Source organism: Podarcis vaucheri (genome assembly GCF_965113315.1).
Source record: "Podarcis vaucheri genome assembly, chromosome: 6".
Lineage (NCBI taxonomy): Eukaryota > Metazoa > Chordata > Lepidosauria > Squamata > Lacertidae > Podarcis > Podarcis vaucheri.
Window position 1 is genome coordinate 23,139,793 of NC_138764.1, and position 17,006 is coordinate 23,156,798.

General features: G+C 44.3%; 1 protein-coding gene across 7 annotated transcripts in view; it reads right to left on the reverse strand.

Moving 5' to 3' along the window:
* The window catches only part of KCNT2 (potassium sodium-activated channel subfamily T member 2), a 244,870-nt gene extending 228,460 nt beyond the window's left edge, over nucleotides 1–16,410 (reverse strand). For 4 of the 7 annotated variants that reach the window (XM_082225442.1, XM_082225437.1, XM_082225438.1 and 1 more), the window contains exon 1: nucleotides 15,853–16,409. In XM_082225442.1, coding sequence (XP_082081568.1) covers nucleotides 15,853–15,947 — 95 coding nt within the window. In that variant the 5' untranslated portion in view covers nucleotides 15,948–16,409. Of the gene's footprint in view, nucleotides 1–15,852 lie in introns of all 7 variants that reach the window. The other 3 variants (XM_082225441.1, XM_082225439.1, XM_082225436.1) reach the window with 1 other exon arrangement.
* Between the last annotated feature and the right edge of the window lie 596 nt (nucleotides 16,411–17,006).

Genomic DNA, 17,006 nt, shown 5'->3' on the forward strand with positions numbered 1-17,006 from the left:
GCTCTTAACCTAGCTCAAGGTTGTCATCTGAATTAGCCTGATGTTCAACTGAGAATCAATCGCAGCCAGTCCATCATTTGAAAAATAAGACTTTAGAGCCGTCTTGTGCAAAAATGGCAACTAGACATTCCGTTTTGGCGACAGCAGCCTTGGTTTAAGGAACCATTTGGCATCTAGCTTGCATATCTGAGTTTCTAACACTGGTTGCGGCAGGAGCAGGATGAGGCAAGCAGAGACTTAGACCTATTCTAAAATACTTTTGTTTCAGTACCAAGACCTAGCAACCCAAAAGAAGAAGGGTGGGGCAAGTCAAATCCCTGAATAAAGGTAACTTAGGCTTGCTTTGGCTGGCTCTGTTCATGTCGGCACATATCCCTGTACATGCAGTTTTCTCTCAGTGCCATTTTTTCCCTTCTGTAGCACTAACATGTGTATTAGAAAAGTGGGAGAAGAATCATATATGTATTTTGCTTTTGCATATCCAAAATAAAAGCAAATGGCTATTCATCACCTGCCCTAAACTAAGGAGTAACCAACATATACTACAGATGTACAGCTTCAGATGAGATAATTCATTTGTGCATTTGCATCTGTGGATTGTAAAAAAAAACAAAAAAACAAAAAAAAGGTTAACCAGTTAATGGTTCAGGATTGTTTAAGATGACTTGTCCCTAAATATTGGTTCAGCTTTCCCTAAATGTTGGTACCAACTTCAGGATTTTGGGAGCCCTCCAGCAAGGCACCTATAATATATATGCATACATATATCATTCATATATATATATATATATATATATATATATATATATATAATCTGTCAAGGTAGATGCTGAATAAATGGCTCAGGCTTCACACAGGCAAAGTATCGAATATCCATTGCAAAGATTTTCATCTCTGTGGCAAGCCTTGCCTTGGTATCACCACGGGCAACAAAATGTCAATATCTGAGTGTGGGAACTTGCAGAAGGTCAAGTCTCGCATTTACTGGTGCTGGGGGGGGGAGACAAAAGACCACAGCACAAAACACAATTATGAGCACATTAGCTCTGTTAAACCAAATGGAGCTTAAAGTGTGCATAAAGAGCCATTTTTCAAAGGGCAGCAAAGTCACACACACCTGGCAAGCCCCCAGCCCCTTCTTAGCAAGATGTCCCTTCGACACGATGTTTAGTTATGCAGCTCCTGAATTTGGATTGGGTATAGAGCCACTGTTATATCAGAGAGAAAATTGCTTTGAAAAGGTTACATCCGTAGGAAAACAGAGCTTGTGAAAGGAAAGATAAACATGAACATCTACTAATTAATGGTGCAATCCTCCAACCATGTTAAGCTAATCCATTGTTTTTCATTGTATGCTCTGGAGATATCAGGACACAATTTCTATTTAATGCCAGGATTATTTTTTCCAGGCAGACCTCTCCGGAACTCAGCTCTGCCGCCTCTTTGGTGGATGCCACTGCCATTCTAAGAGAACGAGGGAGGCATTCATGGTGAGTTTGGGCACCTCTATTTCTACAAAACCAGCAATACTTATTGTATATAGGCAAGCTTATGAGGAACGGCTAAGGGAGCTGGGCATGTTCAGCCTGGAGAAGAGGAGGTTAAGGGGTGATATGATAGCCATGTTCAAATATATAAAAGGATGTCACATAGAGGAGGGAGAAAGGTTGTTTTCTGCTGCTCCAGAGAAGCGGACACGGAGCAGTGGATCCAAACTACAAGAAAGAAGATTCCACCTAAACATTAGGAAGAACTTCCTGACAGTAAGAGCTGTTCGACAGTGGAATTTGCTGCCAAGGAGTGAGGTGGAGTCTCCTACTTTGGAGGTCTTTAAGCAGAGGCTTGACAACCATATGTCAGGAGTGCTCTGATGGTGTTTCCTGCTTGGTAGGGGGTTGGACTCGATGGCCCTTGTGGTCTCTTCCAACTCTATGATTCTATGATTCTAAGTAACGGAGCAAGCCCAGTGTGAAGGGGGATTCATATTGTCCCCTCCCAAGCCCTACCTTGAGGCATCTAATCATAGCCTGCATTTTTATCAAGGCTTATAGTTTGATTAGGGTCTGTATTTTAAAATGAGCTTAAAGATTTTCAAATGTTTTATGCCAGGCAGAAGACCAGCTGCCTAAGTACTTTGGCAAGATGTTTATCCTCCTGGACAAGGGGGTCTCCTGATTTATAGCAGAAAACAATTCTCAAAGTCGTAAAAAGGGAATTACAGGCTGAGAGCAAGGTTACACTGACCCTACATAATTAAGAGTTGGTAAATAGTAAAATAAAACCATGTGCCTCCCATTAAACTTGAGCCATATCTTCCTAAGGTTAAAGGCCAAGAGCAAATGGAAAAGAAAGCAACTGGCTGGAGAAGGGGAGTGTAAACAGAAGAAGAGGCTTTTTTCCTATTTTATTTTGAGGCTGTAAACTGGTCCTTCCTTTTACTTTGAGAAGGTTTATTCTTCTAAAAAGCTATCTATGATAATGTATGAAATATACTGGCTTAAATGTAATTATGCAAAGGATCTAGAAAGAAATGTTAAATTCTTATTTCATAGAGTCATATTGCTGTAGGAGACCAGAGGGGCAAACGAGCCCAGCCCCCTGCCAGACAGGAGACGCCATCAAGCACTCCTGACATATGGTTGTCAGGCCTTTGTTTAAAGACCTCCAAAAAGGAGATCTTTCATTGATGATGCATGAGAATGTGAACCCAAGATCTCTGGCATCTGTTTAAGATAAAAATTTAAAACTATTAACCATCTGTTTTGGAGGGCAATAGGGCAAGGAGGGCAAGAGGTGAGCTGGTAATTAAGGTTCCTTGTTGAGACAAATGTAAGATATATGACTACTTATTTGTCATTTATAGATAGAAGAATATATAGCTTTTTGTATCCCATAAAAGGCAATAGGAAATGGGTGTATCTTTTAGGATTGGTTATAGCAATCAGCCAATAGGAAATTCAACCAGGCTGATTGGACAGAGGCAGCCAAAGGAGGAGCAAGGGGGCTGGGCTGAGGGAATATAAGTGCTGGCCATAATGGCAGGAGACCAGGCCAGAGCTTGGTAACCATATACCACTGTGCCTCTCATTTATTTGTCTGACAAATAAATTATTATTTTAACTTCTCTATTGCTGCGTTGAATATTTCATTCCAGCTAAGCGTTAACCACAAGCAGGGTGCTACAACCTGTGAGGGGATCTTCACCTTCATGGGTCCAGTTAGGATGCTCTGGCTAGGTAAATGATTCCCTAGTCCCATGAACTTGACACCCATTAACCTTGCAGCCTGTAAAAGGTGACAGGGGTGCAGGATCACCTTGGGAGTTGCCTGAAGCTCCAGACTTCAACCAACACAGCCACCATTAATGGTCAGCCCACAGCATTAGGAGCATCCTGCTGCCTCCATCTCTTGGATATGTCCCTCTCAGGCACCCAGTCATCTGTTCTTCTCCTTACAGCTCCTGTTTCTCCACCTCCAAACAGGTTATTTGGCCCAAGGTTCTGACAGAAAGTCAGTAACAAGCAGCAGCCATAGGCAACCATGAAAACACACCACAGGGGAGACAACACACAAATCCAAGCCTATCGAGGTGCTCCACAACAATAAAGCATGGTTAGCCACAGTACCACTTCCCCAATAAGCAATGTCTGAGTGGATTGCAGTACCTGCCTATTGAAAAATGTCCTATAGAGGTTGGAATTGGTATTGTGCAGCTCCTGTGACAGGAGAAATCTCAAGAAAGCTCCCTTTCTGGGGACTTCATCTATCACAGTGTCCCTCTGATTTATTGTAAGTCTCCTGGGTGGCCTGTCTCTTCTCCTGACACCGGCGAAGACTTCTTCCTGTTGATTTTTTCATTGCAGAAGGCAGACCATCTTTCTATGTTTGGGGAGCTCATTTCTCTGCAGAAGAGAACCTTGCATGCTCACACTCAAACCCTAGTGAGCTTCAGAGTTCACCTGGGACACTTCACAGACTCAGGAACCCTTGTTGGACTCCTGCTTGTATAGAATATGAGCTAAAATACATTCCAGACTCTCTTACGTCTGCAGCCTGATCAAATGTAGTGGTCCAATTCCCTTTCTGGGAAGTTCATTAAGAATTACTGCCGTTGTCACTGACAAATGCCAGCTAAACGTCTAACAAACACAGTTAGAAATGGCTTAATATATTCATGGTAAAATAATTGGGGTAGGATTTTTTTTTTTGTTATGCTGACTATTAGAACCAAAAGAGCAATTTTAACGAAGTGCAAGTATATTCCCACAATGACACCAATTGTGTAGGAGAGCTATTTATACATACCCCTTGGGGTTTAGCACTCACGGCATTAGGTGGAAGGTGATCGCTGCTCATTATCTTATCGTTCTAGCAACAGAATTGTATTTCCGACCTCAAATCATCATCCTATCACATACTGGAAATGGAATATCTGGGATAGGATGGCTGATCATTATAAGCTATTCAATTAGGTGGGAGCAATATAGCCCAAATCTGCACCAAAGGCATACGCCATAGATCACAATAGGATTTCCAGTCAATGTTCTTCTGCTCTTTCTTCTCTTAGCAATTAGCTTGAACCAAACTTAGGCATCCAGTTCACTTGAAAGTAAGTTCTTCTTACAGCTTGGTCTAACGCAGCAGTAAATCTCACTGAAGCTGACTCCTTTTGGAAATGAAACATTGTCCAGACCCATAAAAATGTTGTTCAAATTTTACTAGCAGAACTCTTTAAAATAAAACGGAATACATCAAAGGAGAAATCCAAAATAGCCATGAAAGGTCTTGTGCTGTCCAGCACAAGCTTGGCATCTTAGAAATAAAAGAAAATTCTGAAACTTCAAACTGTGTCTCTCCCCCATTCCAGTCTCCATTGGGCTTAAGCTATACAGCTGTTGGAGAGCCATTTACATGCACTGTTCTCCCTGTAGCATTCAGAGACACTAAAAACACCACACCTTTGGAGATGGCGAATTTGCAACCCAATACTTTCTTCACATGATCAGCACAGAGTAGAAAAACAATCAACAGGTAATCATTAACTAGTTGCAGCTCAGAGAGAGCTCTTCTTGTTTTCAATGTTACCTCATGGAAAATCACCATGTTTATACCGTTTCACCAAGACAAATTTCAACATTCTCATTTCAGTGTCAATTAAGCCATCTGTACTTGACAACCTGTGGCCCCGAAGATGTTGTTGGATTCCAACTCCCAGCAGCCCTGACAGCACAGCCAATGATTGGGGAGGGTGGAGCAACATCTGGTTTGAAACCCCTGTTCTAAAAAATGCACACATCATCTACTGAGTGAGCGAAGTATTCAATAGCCCTATGTATTATGGGCTGGAAATTACATCCTTAAAGCATATGTGCCCAACTGAAAAGTCTGCTGGTAAAATATGTTCATAACTCACAAAAACAACCTTGCCAAAGCTAAATTCTTTCAGTTGTCCTCACACCAGTTTTGCACCTTGTTCTGTTTAAAACGCTATTCTTTACTGAAATGTGCTCAGTTATGTACTTGCTAATAGCCAAATGTCGTCACACACACAAATATGAATTTGGCAGAACTGAAGAAGCCCCTCTCTCCACACCCCAAAATACTCTATAAGCTGTTCTTGTTCATTACACAGCAATTATCAACACTTAGTTGGGAGCAATCCAATTCAACTTAGCCTGGTTGACTTCCAGGAAAGCAAGCATAGCATTGTGTTGCAAAATGCTGAACTCCAGGCAAGTTCTTCGTATAGCCCTCCTAGCTTACACAGGCCTCCTAGCTCCTGCTCCTGTTCCACCTTCGCCCTTTTCCCAGGCTTTCTTATAACAAAAGAAAGAATGAACATCACCATATCTCAGCACTAGAACACACTATCCAAGGTATATCAGTTGGTTCTCCAAGCTGAGTGGCTCTCCTTCAAGTCTTGTAGTTTTGCAATATCTAATTTGTTCTGATGACACGAACCACACAATACCACAGAGTGAAAAATCTTTTTAAGTTGCACAACTCAGACTGATGAGCTGCTTAACTTTACTATAATAGTACAGTTATTTATTAAAAATTTCAACAAGTGCACTTCTGGTCACAAGCATTGTGTAGAGAAGATACAGGCAATTTGCCTACATTTCTAAGCAATACTGGGGGGGACTTGGCCTGTATGGCTCCCCATACTTTCCACCCCACCCTCCTAAAAAGCAAAGTTTAGAGTGTTATTATTAGGTTGCAAGCACCCCTTCTGCCCATCTTCTCTTCTCCTTTTCACATAGGAAAATCCAGTGGGAAGCTTTTCACTGTTCTGTGTGTAAATGCTGGAGGTATCAAAATAATTTGACCAGCCTGGGTATTATGCCCTTTGACTTTCTGGGATGGGGAATGCATTTCCCCCTCTGCCTCAGACAACAAAGCATTTGAGGTCCCCTAAATCACAGCTGAAACTTCTCCACACCACATTTAATTGTGTAGGTATGAACAAAGACACCTGCTTCTTGGGAGAAAAGCAATGACAAACCTAGACAGCATCTTAAAAAGCAGAGACATCACCTTGCCAACAAAGGTCCGTATAGTTAAAGCTGTGGTTTTCCCAGGAGTGATGTATGGAAGTGAGAGCTGGACCATAAAGAAGGCTAATCGCCGAAGAATTGTTGCTTTTGAATTATGGTGTTGGAGGAGACTCTTGAGAGTCCCAGGGACTGCAAGAAGATCAAACCTATCCATTCTGAAGGAAATAAGCCCTGAGTGCTCACTGGAAGGACAGATCCTGAAGCTGAGGCTCCAATACTCATGAGAAGAAAGACTCCCTGGAAAAGACCCTGATGTTGGAAAAGATGGAGGGCACAAGGAAAAGGGGACGACATAGGACGAGATGGTTGGATAGTGTTCTCGAAGCTACCAGCATGAGTTTGACCAAAGTGCGGGAGGCAGTGGAAGACAGGAGTGCCTGGCATGCTCTGGTCCATGGGGTCACGTAGAGTTGGACATGACTAAACAACAACAAAAACATGAGCAAAGAGTCCCCAGAAAAGCATGAACCAAGGGTTATTGGACAGCTCCAAGCAGGCATCACTAGATGAAGTGTGCACCCTGTAGCATCTGCACTATGATCAGTTCCACACAAGTGGAACCAGTCCACTTATCAATTCCCAACTCTCACCCTACCGCCAAATGGCCCATACAGACAAGTCCTTAGCATAAAGAGAAGATTATTAATATAGCGTCATAATGTGCATTACACTTTAGAAAGCAACAGGGAAAACAGTGAAGGCAGAAGGCAGAGGAACAAGGAATAAATGTGAGAAATGAATATTGTATTCTATTTACAGCAGCCCGCAGAGAGGGACTGGAGCAATTCTATAGCCACGTGGCCACATGATCCTTTACAAAAGGGGCAGAAAGGCATCATATTTGCCAGTGACACATTTGTGTTGTTACCATTCTCCAAATAAATCAGTGTTGGCCAAAGCACAGCAAAAGAGTTGTCTGCCTCTCGAGGGACCACTAGGTTATGCAATCCTTCTTCATTAAATATTTCCTATCAGTGAGGGCTGACAGTTTCTATGGCAATGTAACCAAAATTTTCCCCAAGAGCAATAATGTTTCTATGAAAATATGTACACACTAGTCATCCACATAAGTGCTAATGTCACAGCAAAAAACAAAAAGTGATTTACCTAATTGGCAGAGTCTTTTGCAATTCAGATCTGTGAACTCTCTTTCATTCTCCATTTAAGCTGAAATGCCAACTGAATATTTTCAATTTCTGCTTAAGATAATGAACCATTGTAGCTATTTCAAGCATAGGAAGTCAGACGTTCCCATAAATACCAACCAAAGTATTTCAAGGAGAAAATATTTGATTTTCTTCTGATTCCCTAGGGATACTCTAGTCTAGTTCATCCAATGGCAGCTCCACAAAAGGTTCACAATCCATGCTTCCCAAATTCTGCTTCCATCTCTCAACAGCAGGAGATACAAAAACTTTCTGCATGAAAGGGGAGACTTACGCAGGAGCCATGGGCACACATGAAAAGCTCCTGCACAATTTACGTGTGCCATCACCCTTGAAAGTACTGATCACTTGTTGATGGGGAAAAGTTGGTGCCTGTCTTGGCTCTTCTCCTTGGACTTCAAACTGGACTCGTAACCACATCTGGTAGTTTGAAAACATTATTGAGCAAAGCACTAAAGGGTGAAGGTAAAGGACCCCTGGACAGTTAAGTCCAGTCAAAGGCGACTATGGGGTTGTGGGACTCATCTTGCTTGTCCACAGACAGCTTCCTGGGTCATGTGCCCAGCATGACTAAACCATTTCTGGTGCAATGGAACACTGTGACAGAAGTCAGAGTGCACAGAAATGCCGTTTACCTTCCCGTCGCAGTGGTACCTATTTATCTACTTGCACTGGCATGCTTTTGAACTGCTAGATTGGCAGGAGCTGGGACAGAGCAATGGGAGCTCACCCCGTCATGGGGATTCGAACCGCCAACATTCTGATCGGCAAGCCCAAGAGGCTCAGTGGTTTAGACCACAGCGCCACCCATGCTATAGTGTCCCAACATAGGGCAACAGGCTACAAGTAGGTGATGCATGGTGGAGTACAACGAGACAACACTAGGCGTAGCCAAGATGTTGATGCAACACTAGGAATGCCCCCCCCTTCTTTGGAAGAGCAGGACAGGGACATCCATTTGCGTGGTTCATGTCCTGAGCCCAGGACTAGGCAAGCAAACAACTCTTCCTGTGCAGAGGCCGCTTCTGTGATGCAGGTTTGCAGCAGGGCTGATGCTGCCATGACTTTGGAGACAGATGGCTCAATGCTAGACCTTTACCCAGATGCCTCACCAGGAAGGGAGGCCACCCTGTTGACAGGGGGAGAAGCCAGATGCAACTCCACATTGGGAGACATCAGGCTTTGGATATCCTGTGCTCATCTTTCACCCTACTAAGCCCCACCCTGGGATCCAAGTCTCTTCCTCCCAGTCCACTGGTACACTCTTCTAGGTCAAACTATTCCTGGGATCCTAGTTTCTCATTCCCCAGACCCTATCTGTGACCATCAGAGCTTGGGTCATCCTCCTGCAGACCCAGAAGCCAATCAGGGCTGGCAAGAGTGTCAACCAATCAAGAGGGAGTGGAAAGTTAGCACCTGAGAGCTAAACTGTCAGATAGGACTTGGTTAGAGGCTGAATAGGATTTATAGGGCTAAGAAATAGCTCAGCTAGGGATTAGCTTGGGTGGTTAGGGAGTTGCTAGGCAGGGCAATTCAGTTTATTTCCCTGAAGGGAAGTAAAAGATCCTGGAAGGGGCTGTAAGTGCTTTACTGGCCTAGTAGAACAAATAGCCATTCTAGGAGGAATTAGTTTAATCAGAAATAAGGTTTGAAGCAGACATTTTAATTAAGGTTCTTAGTTTCTTCTGTAAAGTTTTTGTCTTCTTTTTTTGGAGTTGTATGCTCCAATTATTATTTTATTAAGAATATTACAGTGATTTAAAGTAAAAGAGAAAATACATAAAGAAATTAAAAGGTAGAGGAAAACAACAGTAACCACGTGACAATAAAAGTTAATTAAGGTTACAGAACTGTATAATATATGTGTAAATGGATGAAATTATTGTTTCCCTCAAATATACATTGATTCATGGGTCACCATGGTTTCAATAAATACGTTCCAGCATCATTAAATGTGTCCATACCTAAGCTTTGTCTGAAAGGTTGCAAGAGTTGTCATCTCATCTATCCATTGATCAAAAGAGGCCATATTTTTGTCTTTTCAGTGTGTCAATATCAATCACTTGTAAAGTGATTCTGACTGGAACAAAATGTTGTGCCTTAGCAGAGTAACCATTAAACTTTAACCCTGATCAATTATGTTTAAATAGAATTCCAGTTTTGTTTGCAAACATGCCCCATCCTTATTTTGATCCTCTGTTTCAGGAATGGATATCACATGTTTCCCTTTCATATTATTAAGGATCCTTCCGGATGAATATTGGTAGGCACTGACGAGGGTGGTGCTGTCGGTTAAACCACAGAGCCTAGGGCTTGCCGATCAGAAGGTTGGCAGTTCGAACCCCCGAGACGGGATGAGCTCCTGTTGCTCAGTCCCTGTTCCTGCCAACCTAGCAGTTCAAAAGCACGTCAAAGTGCAAGTAGATAAATAGGTACTGCTCCGGCGGGAAGGTAAACAGCATTTCTGTGCGCTGCTCTGGTTTGCCAGAAAGCAGCTTAGTCATGCTGGCCACATGACCCGGAAGCTGTACGCCGGCTCCCTCGGCCAATAAAGCGAGATGAGCGCTGCAACCCCAGAGTCGGCCACGACTGGACCTAACGGTCTGGGGTCCCTTTGCCTTTACTGCATAGAGAGAAATACAGACCTCTGAAGTGATACTGACAGGGAGTGTCTAAGCTTTAAAGCATCCAGTGGGAACCCTTTTTTTCCCAGCGAAAGCCATATTCCCTTGGGCGAATCGGTCAGGGACTACATAGCAGCCATAGGCAAAGCCAGAAGCAATGACAACATTCTTTTAGATTAACTAATCCAGAATTAAGACCACTTTGCTTCAGTGGCAAACATCAGATTAGAATTGCCAATTCCAGGCAGATCTACTTGGAAGGAAACTCCATTTGGATTGATGGCTTTGCAAATAAGCACACCTTTTTCTCTACCCAAATATATCTGCTGTTCTTGAAAGCCGGTGAAAGGAATTCCTTTCATAAGAGACAAACATAGCAGAACCCTACCTATTTGTTCTTGGCTTGAGAAAAGACTTCCTTTCTCCCAGGCAAACAATAAGGATGGGAAGGGGAGCAAAAAGGAATCAATTTCTTTGTAGCAAATAAAATGTTGCCCCTTCCACTTGTTCTGAAGCTGTATAGAAATATGTTTTGTTCTGAGGGAGAGGGCTAGTGAACCCATGCTAAAACACAAGGAAAAAGAAAGGGAGGAATGGACAGGAAGAAATGAACTTTGGTGGGATGGACGCTTCAGAAGGGAACTGCATAAATTGAGGCTCGAGTTGCATGTGGCCTCTGGGTCACAATTTACCTACCTATGCACTGCATCACCAAAAAAGATGACAGCATTACATTCTCATTCAAAGAAATAACCTTACTAAATTTTACTCTAATCTATACACCTCCCACACCCCATCTGAGAAGGAAGTTGGAAATTTCCACTCAGGACTGGCCATGCCAACCTTAGTTGCAGAGGAGCAAGAATTTGTGAACAGTCCTATCACCCCAGAGGACCCACACTATTATAGGGGCCTCCATCCCGAAAACTTGGACCTCCTCCAAAATAGTCTCTACCCCCAAGCCACTGAAAGATAGCCTCAAAATAGAATCATACCGTCCAATCTCACTGATAAATCAAGACTACAAGATATCCGCATCAATCTTGGCTAACTGACGAAAAAGCTTCCTACACAAATTAATAGCCCCAGACCAGGCTGGCTTTGTCCCTGGTTGCAACATAACAGACTCCATTAGGAAGTTGCAGAATCTGGTTGAACACAGCAAAACAACCAAACTCCCACTGATGATCATGTCCCTGGATATCCTCAAAGCCTCTGATTGTTTGGAATGTAAATACTGCACCTAATAGAGGTATTAACCAACATGAAATTTGGCCCCAACTTCTTACAAATCCTTAAACTTAGCCACCTGTGGTTTAACTATCCATCAAGGGGAACAGCAAAAGCACCCATTCTCTCATTGCTGAAACAGAGCAGCAGTAGGCACACAGATGTTTGCTGCATAGTATTGCTCAATTAGGCCAGCACTTCCCTACCTTTGGTCCTTTGATTCTGTTAAACTACAAGTCCCATCATACCTGACCATTGGACCATGCTGGCTGCGGTCAATGGGAGTTGTAGTTCAACAACAACTGGCGAGCTGGAAAAGCTGGATTCAGCAATACAGTGTGGCCAAGTACTGATTCACATATACATATTCATTGATTGATTATGGGAGCACAAAAGCATCAATTTGCACATGCATGGATGGAGTCTTCATATCAGCTCACATCGTAAATACTTTTTTGTGTGATGTCTGCTTATACATTCTGATGCAAATGATATGGTGATGAGTAACCTAGTGATGGAAATGCATGTGGAAACCAGATGCAAGAACAAGTTCATATGAGGTTATAAAAACTTCACAATAGCACAGGAGTGATATGCACCTATCAAACATGAACCATCCATTTAACCTCACTGAAAATCAATGTTCTCATGAAACAAACTAAGGCTACAATCCTAACCCTATTTACTTGAGAATTAAGCCCCATTGAATTCACGAGGACTTACTTCTGAGTCAACATGATTACGATTGCAGCCTTATTTCTGAAAAGAATATTTCAAAGTAGGTGTGGTAGCAGCCAAGTATTGTCTCTGGAAGCCTCAGTAGGCTTTGAGATGCAGAGTTGCGTGGATTTATTCTGGAGAAGGATTATAGAGCAGCAGTAGACTAGGGCTGGATCTAGACACATTAAAAAAAACGTTTCAGGAAAACACATTCTAAACTCCCTAAAGGGAAATCACGTTGGCCAAAGATGGGACTCAACAGCGCCATCCAGTGTCACAGTGTTATAACGCAACTAAAACATTTTTTGTTTAACCAACATAACTGAGTCCTAGATGTTTAGGTTCATAACTGGCATCTCCTGTTAGAAGAATCAAATAGCAAAATATATTAAAGGCCTCTGCCAAAGATTCTGGAGAGCCACTGCCAATCAGAGTTTACAATACTGGAGTGGATGGACAAATAGCCTGATCTAGTACAAGGCAGTTTCCAATGTTCTTAAGTTCAGGGCAAGGCGTGCTACAGAAAACTCATTAAGATGCACAAACAGGTGCAAACACGGCACTGTCACAGCCATTTATAAGGATTGGTTTGCTCATCTGACTTGTTTTTCTTTTTCATAAGCATATGAAATTGCTGGATGAAAACTCATCACGTTACATCTTAATTACCTGAACTTGCAATTTGACCAACAGATGTGCCCCAAGCGGACATACCACAGTGGCCCCCATTTCAGCTCAACAATTACTGTAGTCCAAATCTGTGCTCTCAGATATTGGCCAGGCAATTTTAGCAAATTAAATGCTACGTGCTTTTGTACAATAGTGCACCAACACCTGTGATCTTCAGAAAGTGTCCTTTACTGAAGCATCTTGTCTTGAGAAGACGTGCTGCTTGATAAATCTAGCACGGAGTGTACAAGGATGCACTGCTGTCACTTTCACGCTACAACTTAAAACACTATGAACATCTATAAAGACTCTTTAAAATCAGCAGTGCTTCCTTTCTTTAACTTTCATTTGCCAGTAATCAGTTTTAATGATGCAGCCAGAACCATATGTGCACTTTTTACAACAAAAGTGGTTTGCTGACCATAAAAATGGTAGGCGTGAGAGAGCCATGTTGGCCTCCCTTAGAAAGAGCTCTTCCGTTTAATGGCAAACAATTTGCTTTTATCTCTTCAATACTCCTGTTCCCTCACTTAGAGTCAAGAGACATAGCTGTTCCTGCTCCTGATTCATGTCTTTTCTCCCCCTCTTCCTCATAATATCTAACTTAAAACATTGTATGACGCAGCGGCATCACCAGGGATCCACAAATTTTGTCTCGCCTGGGTAGCCAACTCAAAATGTCTTTTTTTCCCAGAAACACAAGGAATACCAGGAACAATTCCTTGCTCCCCTCTGCAGCTCAGAGCTCAGAGTTGCAAAAAAAGGATCTCTATAGTATCAGTTGTTTTACAACAACCACCATATTTGGGATGGTCTTAAATCATTCACATTCCCACCAGCAGTCAGAGGTTAAGGAACTGCAATACCTGACAAACTTGGCCAACTGGCACAGGCAACTCTACAATTTCATGATTTTATGCTGAGATTCCTGCATTGCAGGGGGTTGGACTAGATTTCTAAAAAGTCCTTGGGGTCCCTTCTAACTTCTAGATTCCACTTACCATATACAGAGTGGTCTCTCTCTCTCTTTAATTTAGCTATACGATTGGACTTCAAAACTGCCTCTCAGGCTGCAAACCTATACCCACATACCTGGGAGTAAGTCTCATTGTAAATAATGGGACTTCCATCCAAGGAGATATTTTATAGGATCGTACTGATAGTAACACAGTTTGCATACAGTTTGCCTTCTAGTTTGCTTTAATTCTGATGCATATTTTCTCCCTTTTATTATTTTATTCCATCTCACATAAAATATAAACGAAAAGGTAAAATTGGGGGGGGGGAATCAGAGAGACCTGCTGCTCAAGTTTTTGGGACAGCATCTTGGTTGTCCATCTCGCTTGGTTAGAAATATTCTCTGATTGTACACAGATGCAATAGTGCTGGGTTTCATGTATCAGTCAGGTCAGGGATGGGATTCCATGTTCTTTCTAGTGCCATGACTCTCTGACATATTCCACTCAAGCAAAAAGGAATCCATGCAGGTTTCAAGGAACACTGGCAAGATTGTTCGCAATCAGCATCCACCAAGACATTTCCCCCCCCCCATTCTGAATTTCAGTTATCACTGTAAAAAGATTCCACCACAGCACAGCATTCATAGGATATCTAATTAACACCTGAGGCAAGGTAGATCAGCCCCATCAGGTAAAGTAGGCAAGAAGAATCCATTCTTAAAATATGGGTCCTGGAGAAAGATATTCTTGCGATCAATTCCATTTCTTTTTTAAGACCCTAAGGAGAAATTTGCAAGGGACTCGGCACACCTGAGTGCTGCAGGACTGCTGGAGCAAAACAGGTGTGGACTTTATCATCCACTTGGCAGACGACCACTGACGCCCCATATAAGAGCAGGATGTGCTTTAAGAGACAGAAGCTTGTAAAATGGACATTTTGTTTTTAGAAATTTCTCACAACCTGGCCAGAAGAGCACCCACCAACCTGAGGTCGGGATTCACCATCAGCGCAATGTGGAACAATACACCATGTTTTTAGAAGTGCATCGTAATCTGAGCTGACAAGCATCAATCACCGTGTCATATATGGAAGCAATGCATTTATTATTAGACATCTCTCCCAATATAAGGGGCACGTGATACAGAAGGAGCAATGCTCAACAAGGGCACAGGGCTTCAGATGGCACAAGCTGACAGAAAGAAAGGGAGAGGGAGAAGGAGAAGGGAAGAAAGAAAGGGAGAATCACTGCTAGTAGTTTCATCATTTCCTCAAAAGGGAAAGCCAGCCTGGGTAAACACTTTAGGAATCTCACACACATCAGAGGCAGATAATCTCCTGCGTGAATTGGGAAGTATTGATGGGCATGTGTGTATCCTCAGACATAAGGTAAAGGTACAGATATATATCATGAAGGGTGGTAGGAAATGTAGCGTCCACAGAGAAGGAAGAATAGTGTGGGATAACAGCACTATCACACTGCCGGGTTGTGTGTAGACATACACACAGACACACAACAGCAGTAGGCTAGACTTTACACGGGTCTGCAAGACGGGCACAAATGCGTGTGCGCGCACGGAAGAGTAACAGGTACAAAGGGCTGGCGCCGGCTCAAGTGACACTGAAATGCCGTGGGCAACTTCGAGGAGCTGATAAACATCAGGGCGCCGCCGCCAGCCTAAGGAAATAAACCCCCTCAGCAAGAACACGCGAGCCGTTATGCCTATGCACGAGAAACGTGCGGGTGCAGCTGCGGGCACGCATGCAAGCCCTCGCACGTACGGACAGGCGGAGTTGCAAGAGGAAGGCTGCATCCCAGCATCATTGCATCTCCAGGCGATGCGCGCTGCAAACAAAGGGCAAAAGTCAAGCGGGGCATCTTCCTCGTCTCGAGGAACATCCCCTCGGAGCAGCCTCTCCCCAGCTCACCTGTCGTCGTTCTGCCATCCCTGATCGCCCAGCAACAAATCCCGGAACCTGTACCTCGGAGGAAGCGGGGGTACCTCGCTCTCCAGATCCACCATCCTGCCTTTAGGAGAGAGGGCAAGCAACCCTCCTGGCTGCAAGGTACCACCAGCAGAAGCAGCAGCCAGCAAGCAGACGAGACGGCGGCAGCAGCAGCGACGCGTTTGGAGCCGAGAGAGGAGAGGAGGCGCCGCCGGCGCTGCGGGGCTCTATCTTTTCCCCACAGGTGAGGCTGTAACTCCCCGCCACCTGCTGCGCGAGAGACCCTCCCCCTCCTCCAGCTCCCCCGCCCGGGCGTCTGAAATCGCCACAGGAGGCAAGGTAGGAGGGGGAGAAGCGCTCCCGCGCGCGCTCCCGCGTGCGCCTCAGCCAACCGGGCAGCGCCTTCCGAGGCACGCGCAGCTCCTTCCAGCCGACAACAAAAGGCTCGCCTTGCTCGCTCCTATCCTCTGCCAGCACCATCCCCAGCCAGCCATGCAAATGCCGTTTGGAGATGCCGCTGAGAGCGCAGCCAATCGGAGACCGCCCGGGTGGGAAAGCGGAGGTCGGTGACGTCGGCGGGAACCTCGGCCCGTCCACCAATAGCGAGCCTCGCTTCGTTAGCCGAAGGAGGGCAGAGGGGGGTTTCCTCGCGCAGGCCAGAACTGAGCAAAGTGGCTGGGGGAGAAGCAGCCGGTTAGCGGGTCTGGAAGATGCGCTCAGGCTTAACCTGCATCCAGTTCCATTAAGTTCCCAAATTAATGAGTTTGCAGGGGGGGAGTTCCTCTCCTCTCAAACTGGATTTGCTCGTAGGATCATAGAACTGTAGAGCTGGAAGGAATATGGGGGTCAGCCCAACCACAAGCAATGCAGGATTCTCAATATTCATCAGTGGCGTAGCGTGGGTTGTCAGCACCCGGGGCAAGGCAAGTAATTTGCGCCCCCTAACCCGTGGATTTGCACCCCCTAACCCTAACCCCCAGATGTTGCACCCGGGCCCCCCTGCACCCCCCCACGCTACGCCACTGATATCCATGGCAGGTGGCCACCCCAACCTCTGCTTTAAAATCTCCAAGGAACGAAAGTCCACCACCTCCCGAGGGAATCCGCTTCACTGTCGAACAGCTCCTCCTGTCAGG